At 42.1% G+C, this 12,190-nt stretch overlaps 1 protein-coding gene across 4 annotated transcripts in view; it reads left to right on the top strand.

Moving 5' to 3' along the window:
• rad51b (RAD51 paralog B) overlaps positions 1-12,190 on the top strand; it is a 521,470-nt gene that overhangs the window by 197,650 nt on the left and 311,630 nt on the right. The window contains exon 8 of one of the 4 annotated variants that reach the window (XM_048538503.2): positions 6,473-6,526. The exons of the other annotated variants lie outside the window; for them this stretch is intronic. Coding sequence (XP_048394460.2) covers positions 6,473-6,526 — 54 coding nt within the window. The remainder of the gene's footprint in view (positions 1-6,472; positions 6,527-12,190) is intronic. 4 annotated transcript variants of the gene reach the window in all.

Genomic DNA, 12,190 nt, shown 5'->3' with positions numbered 1-12,190 from the left:
TCCCTTTACATGGCTTCTTCTACATTGGTGAGACCAAGCGCAGACTTGGACCATCTCGTTGAGCATTTGTGCTCTGTACATCATAATCAACAGCAACTTCCAGTCGCCAACCATTTTAACTCCCCCTCCCACTCACTTGATGACATGTCCATCCTGGGCCGCCTCCAGTGCTACAATAATGCCACACGTAAACTGGAGAAACGATATCTCATGTTCTGCCTTGAGACCCTACAGCCTGATGACCTAAACATCGAATTCATCAGTTCTAAAATCTCCCCATCCCCGGCCTCATCCCATGTCCAAACCTCCCTCATCCCCACCTCCTTGACCTGACATAACCTGTCCGTCATCTTCCCCACTTATCTGCCCTACCCTTCCCTCTAACCAACACCCACAACCTCCTACCTGCAGCCACCTATCACCATTCTGCCGACCATTCCCCATCCCTACTTATCCTGCCTCCTGCCTCCGTGACCTGACACAACCTGTCCATCTACTCAGTCACCTAGCCGCCTCACCCATCCCACTGATCAATCTCCAATACACTCTACCTACATCCACCTATCACCATCTGACCCACCTTTCCCCAGCCCCATTTCTCCTTCCTCTATTTATTTCCTAGCTCCCTTCCCCCACGCAGTCCAGATGAAGGGTCCCGACCCAAAGCGTCAACTTTTGTGCTCCTCTCACACTTTCTGGCTTGCTGTGGTTCTCCAGCTTCACACTGTGTTGCCATGTATTCTCACAGTCTTTTCAACTTGGCCTCCATTTGAAGGATCTCTCACTTCCCACTCAATCATTTCATCTCTTTAACCAGCAGTTGTATTTCACCTGAAGTTCCTGGGAACATATACCACTGACAAGACAGATGTCTTTGAACCTTCTCTAACTTGGGTTACAGCTGTTCTGATAGCATCTAGTTCCCCAGAAACTCTTCTGCAACTCCCGTAGACAGCCTGGTGGGCTATTGCAATGCTGATACACCAGTAATGGTTCTTGCCTAACCCACAATCCCTTGCATTTCCTGTTTTCAGACCTCTGCTCTTTTCAACTGTATATTGCTCATACTAATACAATCCCTACACCATTCTTGGAGATTAGCTGCAATATCAAGTAGAGGATTATCAAAGCAGTCATAATCTATTTGAATGGTCTACTTCTGCTGCTATACCTTCTGGTCTTATTTGCAGGCATCAGACATCCCTTCCTGTGGATGCATTGAATACTCCCTATCTTTCTTCTTTCATTCATTCCACAAGCTGGGATTGCTAGTGGTTTATGATTTGACTGAGACTCCGTTGGAAGTAAGGAAATTAAGAATATGCATGCTGCCGCTTTAAAATGTCTTATGAGCTACACAGGCAACCCTAGAAGGTACGTACATTACTCATTTGAGGAGCATGCAATGAGTTCAGTAAATGGGGTCAAAACCTTGCTTCACGTCCTCAAGGTGCAACAACCTAATTTCACCTTTGAACTGTTAGAGTCACAGAGAAACGGCCTGTTATTTTCCCTGCCCACACCATCGTTGTTTTTGCTGGCTCAGTTTCTAGTTGATAGACATCGGGCCTCGCTAAGGCTACTTACAGCAGAGCTCCCACTTGGTGTAACTCTAGGAGCTGTCCTTGTTACTGTGAGAGAAAAGGACTGGGTGCCCACACACATTTCTAATTTCATCAACAAAGATGTTTATCTCCCACTGAGAGGAATCCTTAAACCTTTCCCTGTCGTGGTGAGTGGGCTGACAATGAAAGATGTCTCTATAACCTCGTTTCAAAGATGGACATTGCTGATGTGTGTCAGAACAGCAAGTCTCATGCAGGGAAATGTGTAACAGGGCCTCCAGTAGCAGGTGACCACAGTGGGGGAGGGCACTGATCAGGGAAGCTAGGCAGTATGTGTAGACACTCTTTGACGGAAGGAAAGTCTTTGTCAGAACAAAGCCTCACAGAGAAGGAGCGAGAGAGACACACATGGACAGACAAGCAGACCAGACAGATAAAAGGTCCTCAACCATGCTGTGAATTACAGGCATAATGTATGTAGATTCTCCCTGATACTTCCCTTTAAAACAGTATGAGATTATGAGACATGAACTGGAAATGATAGATTAGGAAATTTAACTAAAGGGGGTTAGGGTAGATAGGCAATAGAATATGTGAATGAATTACAATTTTTTTTTTGTCTGGCCCAACAGTGAAAGGAGACAGGTGGCTTAATACTAGCTTGCAAATAATTTCGAGATGGTATTAGGTCTTAAAAGCAGTCATATAAAATTGCTAGAAAAAGCATAAGCCTGAGGATTGGGAGCATTTTAGAATTCAGCAAAAGAGGATAAAAATGTTTGATCAACAGGTGGAAAATAGAGTAAAAGATTAAAATTGCAAAGGACAAAGAAACTGACCATAAAAGTTTCCGTAAATTTGTGAAGAGAATAGTTTTAGTAAAGACAAAATAAGTGTCTGACAGAAGCTGGGGAATTTATAATGAGGTACAAAGAAATGTCTGAAAAACTGAACGCATACTTTCGTCCTGTTTTCACAAAAGAGGGTACAGATAACACTTCATAAATGTGAGGGAACTAAGGATCTACTGAGTTGGTGGAATTGAAGGAGTTCAGTTTTAATAAAGACCATGGTGCTGGGGAAATTAAATGCTGTGGTTAAAGACTGTGAATTTGGTGTGAAAACAGAAAGGAAGAGCATTATTTTAATGGTGATATGTTGGGAAGCATGTTTGTACAAAGGGATTTGTATATCCGTGTACACCCAGACAATGAAAATAAATAGGCATCTGCAGCAGCCGTTAGGAAGGTTAATGGTACATTGGCCTTTATTGTAAGAGGATTTCAGTTCAGAAGTCATGATTTCCTGTCGCAGTGGTACAAGGCATTGGAGAGACCACACTTGGCCAAGAAAGGGTATACCGGCCATTAGAGGGAATACAGTGGAGGTTCACTAGGCTGATGCTAGGCTAACAAGGTAGATCTATGAGGACAGATTGGTTTGACTGGCCTGTATTCACTGATGTTTTTAAGGATGAGAGGGGATCTGAATGAATTGAATGCATTTCTAAACAGGGTTGAACAATCTAGCTGTGGGGAAGATGTTTTCCCTTGCTGAGGAGCCCAGGAAACACAGTTTAGGGTACAGAGTAGACCATTTATGACTGAGATGACGAAAACTTGCTTCACTGAAAGGCTGAGAGGTCAATGAGTTAATTCAAGAAAAAAAATTGATAAATTTCGAAGTTTTAAATGCATCAAGGGGCAAGGAACTGGAAATATGGTCTTAAGATAGAGGATCAGCAATGATCCTACTGAATGGCAGAGCAGGTCTGAACATGGCCTACTTCTGCTCATAGTTTCAATGCTCTCCTGGTTGTAATATTCATGTTTTATAAAGAGCTGATTTTAGTGGAATAAGGAATCCCTGTTCCGTAATCTTTGGATGTTTGTGTACTTAAATCTGAGAAGGCACACAGGGCTTCAGTAACAGCTGACCCAAAAGATGGCATCTCCAAAAGTGTAACATTTGATCAGAAATACATTACAGTGTGAATTTTGTCACTTAAGCATGACTGTATTACAGCTAATGCCTTCAGTTTACCTCTGACTGTAAAAGATTTGTAGCAGTCTGAAATTATGTTTCAGGATTCTCCCTCATTTTCATTTGCGCATTATTGGAGGTCTTTGTCTTCAGAGGCTGCTCCTTCTGTGCTCTCTTGCTGCTTTGCCTGGGGTAACTGCAGACTGAACTCTGTTCCTCTGTGGCAGTCATGTCTGCAAGGTGAGGCCCCACTCAAGGGGATCAGTTAGTGTTCTTACCAGAAAATGATGTTGAGTGAAAAGATGCAGCTGAGAATTTGAGTTGTTGACACAGTATAACTAAAGTTATCATCTGGAGTGACCTGATTCTGGAATGCCGAGAAGAAATGGAGCGGGGATTTGGAATGGTGCAGAGAGGTATAAAGAGAGTGAATCCCTGGATTACTCATTAGCTCTGATGCTTGTGTGTGATTAATTCTCATCCTGACAACACTCTCCTGACTATTACAAATGGGCTATTCCACAGTGTTTTATCAGGCCAGCCTTGGCAATCAACTTGTCAACTCGCATGACTATCAATTCACCAGCCTCTAAAGCAAATCCTGCCCATGCTTCAGACCACTGTCAGCTCTAAAAATGACTTACTGGTTTGTGAATATTGTGTATCTGTTGAAATGTAACCTTGTCTTTCACTTTTCCGTGAGAAAGAGGAGGCTGAGGGATGGCTTAATAGCACTATTTAAGATTATATAGTCATAGAGCCATACAGCACAGAAACAGACCTTTTGGTCCAACTGGTCCGACCAGTCCATGTCATCCCGAAACCCAAACCAAGCTAGTTCCACCTGCCTGCGCTTGGCTTGTATCCCTGCAAACATTTCTTATTCATGTATTTACCCAAAGGTCTTTTTAACTTTGTAACTGTACCGTATCTTCCACTTACAAAGTGCTATCTGTGTGAAAAAAAGTTATAAAAGTTTTCCCCCTCAACTTAAAATATGCCCCCTTGTCTTGAAATTGCCCACCCTTAGGAAAAGCCACCTGCTGTTCACCCTACCGATACCCCCATGATTTTACAAACCACTAGAAAGTCACCCCTCCATCTCCTACACTCCAGTAAAAAAAAGTTCCTAGCCTATCCTGCCTCTCCTTATAACTCAAACCCTCAGTTCCTGGCAACATGCTGGTATACCTTTTCTGAACCCTCTCCAACTTAATAATATCCTCCCTATAACAGGGCAACCAGATTGTAAAGGATGGACAGAATAGGTGTGTCAAGGTTACTTCCACTGAGGAGTGGGAGTGACGTAAAGAAAATAGTCATGAATATTTTCAGTCCAGATTTCACAAGAAGTGCTTTCGCACTCTGCGGTTAGACTGTAGAACCTGCTGCCCTAAAGACTCGTTGGGATGAATAGCATAGATCTGTTTTAGAGGAAGCTTAATTGGAAATAGTGTACCAATAATCATACCCACCGTTATACAAGCAGTGTGCATACATGTACAAAATAAATGATCAATTTGCATGTCTGATTGCTGCTCGGGTCAAAAGCAGTTCATATTGCGATTTCTGAGAATCCCTGTACAAGAACAAAGAACAAAGAAAATTACAGCACAGGAATAGGTCCTTCGGCCCTCCAAGCCTGCGCAGATCAAGATCCTCTGTCTAACCTGTCATCTATTTTCTAACGGTCTGTGTCCATTTGCTCCCTGCCCAAATATATCGTAAAGGACGCCAACGTGTCTGCGTCTACCACCTCCGCTGGCAAAGTGTTCCAGGCACTCACCACCCTCTGTGTAAAGAACTTTCCACACATATCTCCCTTAAACTTTCCTCCTCTCACTTTGAACTCATGACCCCTAGTAATTGAGTCCCCCACTCTGGGAAAAAGCTTTTTGCTATCGACCCTGTCTATACCCCTCATGATTTTGTAGACCTCAATCAGGTCCCCCCTCAATCTCCGTCTTTCTAATGAAAATAATCCTAATCTACTCAACTTCTCTTCATAGCTAGCACCCTCCATATCAGGCAACATCCTGGTGAGCCTCCTCTGCACCCTCTCCAAAGCATCCACATCCTTTTGGTAATGTGGCGACCAGAACTGTACACAGTACTCCAAATGTGGCCGAACCAAAGTCCTATACAACTGCAACATGTCATGTGGAAGCATGCCATTCAGCCTATTAAGGTCACACTGACCTTCCAAAGAGCACTCAGACCCACACCCCCACCCCCACCCTATCCCTGTACCCTTGCGTTTCCCATGAATAACCCATCTGGGCACTATGGGTAATTTAGCAAGGCCAATCCACATAACCTGCACAACTTTGGACTACAGCAGGAAACTGGAGCACCCAGAAGGAACTCACGCAGACATAGGGAGAATGTGCAGACTCCACACAGTCAAGGGTGGAATTGAACCTGGGATCCTGGCATTGCAAGGTAGCAGTGCCAAACACTGAGCCACCATGCTGCCTCCCTAGCAGAAAGAAATAACTATTCATTGTAACACGCAACTTTACAGAGAGCAGGGGAATGAAAAGATGTCTAATGTGTGTAACTTAAACCCCCCCCCCCCACCAAAACCCCCAACCTCCTAAACAAAATCATGAGGAAGACAGTCAAAAGACAAACTGTTTAACAATTATACAATGGGAAATGATATTGGGTGTTCAAAATTCAGAAATACATAAGTCCAGACGACAAGATGTAAAGTTATTTTTATTTTGATTTTTGCAGTGATGGTACACTTTTGCACATCAAGTCAGTCGTCTTTTGATTCAGTAGTTGATCAGATGAAGTTGGCTTTTTTTTACTGTGTGAATTCTTTCTTTTGAGATTTCCTCGGTCCCTTTCTCCACAAAGAGAGATGCTTTCTACCTACAGGTTCTGGATAATTTATCACTGAATGCTGCTCTTGTCAGTTTCAGCTTTTGGACACTCTGCAGCTCCACCAATCAAGGGACTCCACCAATCAGGTAAAAATTTCTTCAGTCAAACGATACTTAGTGCTGTTCAGTCTTGAGTTCTGTCTCTTGCTGCTTCCAAAAGGACATTATATTGCAGAGGTTGACAAGGTACAGCAAAATAATAGCAGTCCAACTTCCATTTTAGCTTATAGTCTCAAAAAATGAAAACTATGTGGTCTCCTACAATAATTACACGAGGGAGAAAGGTAGAAGGATATGCTGGTGAGGTAAGATGAAGCAAGTTTAGAGGAGCTTTATGTGGAGCATAAGTACTTTAGAACAGCTAAGACAACTGCTGCATTTCCATGCTGCACATAGTATGTTATTCCCACTTCTCATGTGTCTAGATATTTTCTAGTTAGTGTAATAATGATATTACTACTCATCTCTGGAGCAGATGGGTCTTGAACCCGGGCCTCGTTTTCTGAGGTAGCTTCACTGTTGCTGCACCACACTGTTCCACCTCATGTGACTGCATTTGCTGCCATTAAGGGAGAGATCTGTACCTCCAATTTTTTTCCTTAACTTAAAGCTGAACTTTTAGTGTTGCTTTACCCCAATGAAGCACTAGTTCATTTTTGTTAAAAGTATTCAATGTTTCATCTGATAGGCGCATTCATGAGTTGTATAGGCCAGCATGGTTTCAGGTTCCACCTAATGCTTGTTGCGTTGACCCAATTAAAATCAACCAGCACAATGAAGCAGAGATGGTAGGAACTGCAGATGCTGGAGAATCTGAGATGACAAGGTGTAGAGCTGGATGAACACAGAGGGCCAAGCAGCATCATAGGAGCAGGAAAGCTGACGTTTCGGGTTTGAAGAAGGGTCTAGGCCCGAAACGCCAGCTTTCCTGCTCCTTTGATGCTGTATGGCCTGCTGTGTTCATCCAGCTCTATAACTTGTGAGCACAATGAAGCAGCAGGGGATGACCCTTCTGTAATTTGGCCTGGGATCTCTGGGCTGGGTAGGATTGTTGTTTTAAGGCAATTTGACAGTGGCTAGGAGAGTGGCAGTTGGAATATACACACCACAGCTGTTACTTTTCGTACATTGGCTGTGTACAAGCATACACACACTGACCTTAATTTGAAAAAAAGTATCAATGCATTAGCCTGTCCTGCCTGCACTGAATTTGGAGACTTCAGGTCAGCGTTGAGCCAGACCAGCTGGGAACCTGGCTGAAGTTGGGTGTGAAAACATGGAACCGTAACTCTGTGTAGGCTACTCTGGCTTTTGGGGATAGTTTTATATGCCGTTTTGCTCCTGGAATTGCACTAGACTGGAATCTGAAAGTACTGTTGGAGTACGAGTCTCAGAGCACTCTGTTGTTAGTCAGGCAATCACAAGCAGAACATGTCTTTCAGTTTATCCAGGGAATCTGGGAATGGCTCCCAAAGCTTGAAGCAGATTGAGCTCAGGTTACCTTTTATCTCATTTCAGTGGTTTTGTCTTGAACACAGCATGCTAATTTCATGGCCCGTGCACAGCTGTGTGTGGGAGAAATCAAGCTGACAACACTGAGCTCTTTTAGTAATTTGTTAGTGGCAGAGAAGCTGGAGGTTTGAGGCTAAGATGGAAGAATGACTGAGAATGGTTCAGAAAATGTAGGGCAGAGAAATCAATTGAGAATTGTTTGTTGACTTAACTGGTGAAAAGGGGAAAATCAGGATCAAGTTATTCTAACCTAGAAATGAGAATAAAGGCAATTATGAAGGTGTAATGAAATTTAATTAAGGAAATTTGTAAAAGTGTTGAAATTAGAGACGTTGTGTGCTAAAATTCAAAAGAGATTGTTAAGTCCCAGAGGTGACTTGATATGGTACAAAACAAAATCAGAAAATTTATCTCTGATGTCAAAGGGAAGTTTCTTGGAGGGAAGAGATTCCTGGGCTTTACAACCTTAAAAAGAGGTGATCCAGGTGCCTTTTGTGTAAATGTGTACTGAGAAAGGATGAGGGACGTCCTCCTAAGCCTGTGTAAAAAAAGTGCAATTTTACAATGAATCCCATATATCCCTTTTTGAGTTCAGTGATGTCAGTCACTCCCATTGATTGTTCTAAGCGTTTAACTTTAATGGAAGTTGACTTAGACTTCCTTTTCTGTATTTGTTATAGTGTAACCTGAGGATGGAACAGTAGAACCCCATGTGAACTGAACCACATTACTTGAATCTTTTGCATGTGTATGACTTCAGTTTCACCAAAGGCGGGCTAAGCAAACACTGGGTAAAATGAGTAAGCTGCTTTATTTTATCCTAAAGTGAATGTACTGAGTGCTCAATTTGTGAAATTTAAATTTAGATTTGTGTTATAAAACAAAGAACGTACTTTCTGGTATCACTAAGCTGTCTTTCTTAACTGAAAGAAGATACTAGCCTCTTATTCTAAATTATATATTTTTTTCTGCTGCCTGACTGCCTTGTAATTCATACAAACCTTAACTTGACCTCCCAAGTGGGGATTTTTTTTATCACTTGTCGTTTCACAGCCAGAAAGGTAAAATTCATCTAATCTTCTTCTCAGCATCCAGATTCAGTGAACCTTCAGCAGTGGCTGTTGGGTGTTTATTATTTACTAAGACAAGTTTATTAATTCTCATCCTGTAGTACAACTGAACTGCCTTTTGTTTAAGTTACTGTAATTAGTATGAATAAATTGTTTGAAAGCAACTTATTTGAAATAGCTCTTTTTCCAAGGCCTTTTCAGTGGAAGAATGGTCATAAAATCAAACATAAGTCTATTCACTGTTGCAGTGTGGAAATAACACACCTCAGGTAGTTGGAGACTTGTAAATGCCATTACAAAAATATCGGTTGGAACTGCTTTGGGAATATTGGACTCTGCTGTAACATTGCTTTAAGAAAGGCAGATTAAGTGCATGAATATTGCTATACTCCTTCACTTCAGATTACCAAATCGGAATGGAGAGCCAGGATTATATGTTTGATCTTCTAACCTTGATGGTTCGGTTTGTTACATATGAGTCAGGCTTTTGTTGGGGTTTGGGGAAGAAGGGAGGTGTAGAGTGTGTTGGGGGATAACTTCTCCCATCATCTTATCCTTTGGCTAACCTCTGCAGGATATATTTTTGAGAAGAAGTGTTTTAACGCTTTTGAGTACTGCTGTTTTAAAGACCAGACCGGCATTTACGAAAATGAGGTCAGGCAACAACCTCATAGTATGATCACTAAACTATTAATCCAGGAACATGACTAACATTCTGGGGATCTGAGTTCAAATCCTGCCATGACAGATGATGGAACTTGAATTCAGTACAAATCTGTAATTTAGAGTCTAATAATGACCATGAATCCATTGTCGATTGGCAGAAATACCCCTGTGGCTCAGTAATATCCTACAGGGAAACTGCTACTCTTACCTGATCTGGCCTACACATAACTCTAGACCCATAGCAATGTGGTTGACTCTTAACTTCCCTGTGGGTAATTAGTGATGGGCAATAAATGCTGGCCTTGCCAGTGATGCCCTCATCCCGTGAGTAATTAAAGCAAAACATTAAGTCAAAAGAAAGATTAAGCATTTATTTTCATAACTCCCAGAATAACAGTGCAACAAACACCAATTTCCCAAACACACATATACTGTTATAGTGGTGTAACAGACAGTTTGATTCCTAACATAGTAACAAGAAGTAGTCAAATTGAGATTTGAATTTCTAATTTTTCCAGACAGAATTATGGCTGAGCTCCCGTAGTGACAAAATATAATCTTGTAGATAAAAGGAATTAGCCCCTGCTCCATGCCTGAGATAACTGTCTTTTCAAAGCAAGGTTCTTTTGTTTTGTTTAGTGATCTCTCCCTCTGTGGTGCTGGTACCAGACTGCCTTGATGGATTATATTGGCTGTCTCTCTGGCCAGTTTTGTTATATGATGACAGTATCGATGCATTCCTTTGCCCAAACAATGGGTTATAATTCCCATCAGCATTCCAGTTATGACCACACTCAGTGAATGACTGTGTTTGACAATCCATCTTCATGGGACTGTCAGGTTCATCGGCCATTATTCTTTAAACCTCTTTCCATTGAAATGTTAGCACCTAGGAAGTCAGTTGCATTTTCAGTCATTTTCCAGACATATTGACTCTGCTTTTAGAAACCACCTGAAATTGCCTGTCTTTCCAGAATCCATTTTGTGACACGACAATGTCAACTCTGTGTTGCTGTCTCTTTCCTGGGGAAAAAAAAAGTATACGTTTCACATTGGCTTATGGTCAGGATGTGATCATCACAAGTTTCACTTACTAATTTATTGCACGATTGTAGTGGTGTAGATTCGGAACTAGAGAGTGAGGCCTATAGAGTTCAGTCCTGACGTTGATCCTACTCTCAATATATATGAGTGATCTGGAGCGAGAAGAAGAACACTACTAATGAGATATTCCTAAATTCTTCAAAAGTTCAAAACCAGTTTGCAAGACAAGAAGTTATCTTTGAACCTGCTATAGGAAACTTAAAAGAGGTCGGAAAAGATGAACAAGGATGTCGTCAGGATTGGGCTTTTGGGACGGGGTGAATAGGCTAGGGCTATTTTCCCTGGAGCTTCAGAGGCTGAGGGGTGACCTTACAGAGGTTTGAAAAATCATGAGGGGCATTCATAGGGTGAATTGTCATGGTCTTTTCCTCAGGGTGGGGAGTCCAAAACTAGAGGACATAACTTTTAAGGTGAGAGGGAAAAGATTTGAAGCGGACCTAAGGGGCAAATGTTTTGCGCAATAGATGGCGTGTGTATGGAATGAGCTGCCAGAGGAAGTGGTGGAGGCTGGTACAATTACAGCGTTTACAATTTATCTGGATGGGTATATGAATAAGAAGGGTTTAAAGGGTTATGGGCCTAATGGAACTAAATTAATTTAGGATGCCTGTTCGGCATGGACAAGTTGTACTGAAAGGTGTGTTTCCGTGCTGTACCTCTATGACTGAATGGCTTTCCAAGTGCAGTAGCTGGTTATGTGCCAGTCATTTTGCACATGATGGGATCCCATAGCTTTCAGATGAATGTTTTCATAATTGTAGTCAGTCAGGTGAGCTGGTCAAATCCTGCTATCGCAACAGCAGTTGACTTTTCTGCCGACGTCATGTCTCTGCCTTGGTTGCCTGATCTCTAAGCTGTTGGCAAGCCCTTACCTCCTCTTTCTGCCTCTGCTATTATCCTTTAAGAGAGCCCTTCTTCTTTGCCCAGACCTTTGGTTAACTGACCTGAAATATCCTTATGTGGATCAGTGGTATATTTTGCTTGGTAGTGCCTCTGCAGAGGCATCTTGGGATGTTTCATTACATTAAAGGTGCCAATAGGCTTAAATTGTTTTGTTGTTGTGGAACTTTTTGACTAAGTGGAGAGGCTCGAGTGTTTCATTGATCCTGAGTGTGATGTTGTCAGGAGTTCTAAATTCTTGGCAGGACCACCCATGATGATAAGGTTTGAGGGGAGGAACCAGACAAGTGCAGTCCAAAACAAATACTCAACGGTGATCCAGGTGGAAGAAATTCATTTGATATTAATAGCCACAGGGGTGGCTAAAGGCTGCAGCAGAAGGGAGATCCCCAGGCATTGAGGTTTTCATGTCACTGGAGTTAGATCTGCCTACTGTCAAAGGATCATGTCTCTGGTGACGTACAACAGCATTCCCAATTTAAAACACGTCTTACAGAAG

The sequence above is a fragment of the Stegostoma tigrinum genome, chromosome 10, assembly GCF_030684315.1.
Source record: "Stegostoma tigrinum isolate sSteTig4 chromosome 10, sSteTig4.hap1, whole genome shotgun sequence".
Taxonomy (NCBI): Eukaryota; Metazoa; Chordata; class Chondrichthyes; order Orectolobiformes; family Stegostomatidae; genus Stegostoma; species Stegostoma tigrinum.
The sequence above is the reverse complement of the archived record's forward strand: the minus strand, read 5'-3'. Positions and strand labels throughout refer to the sequence as shown.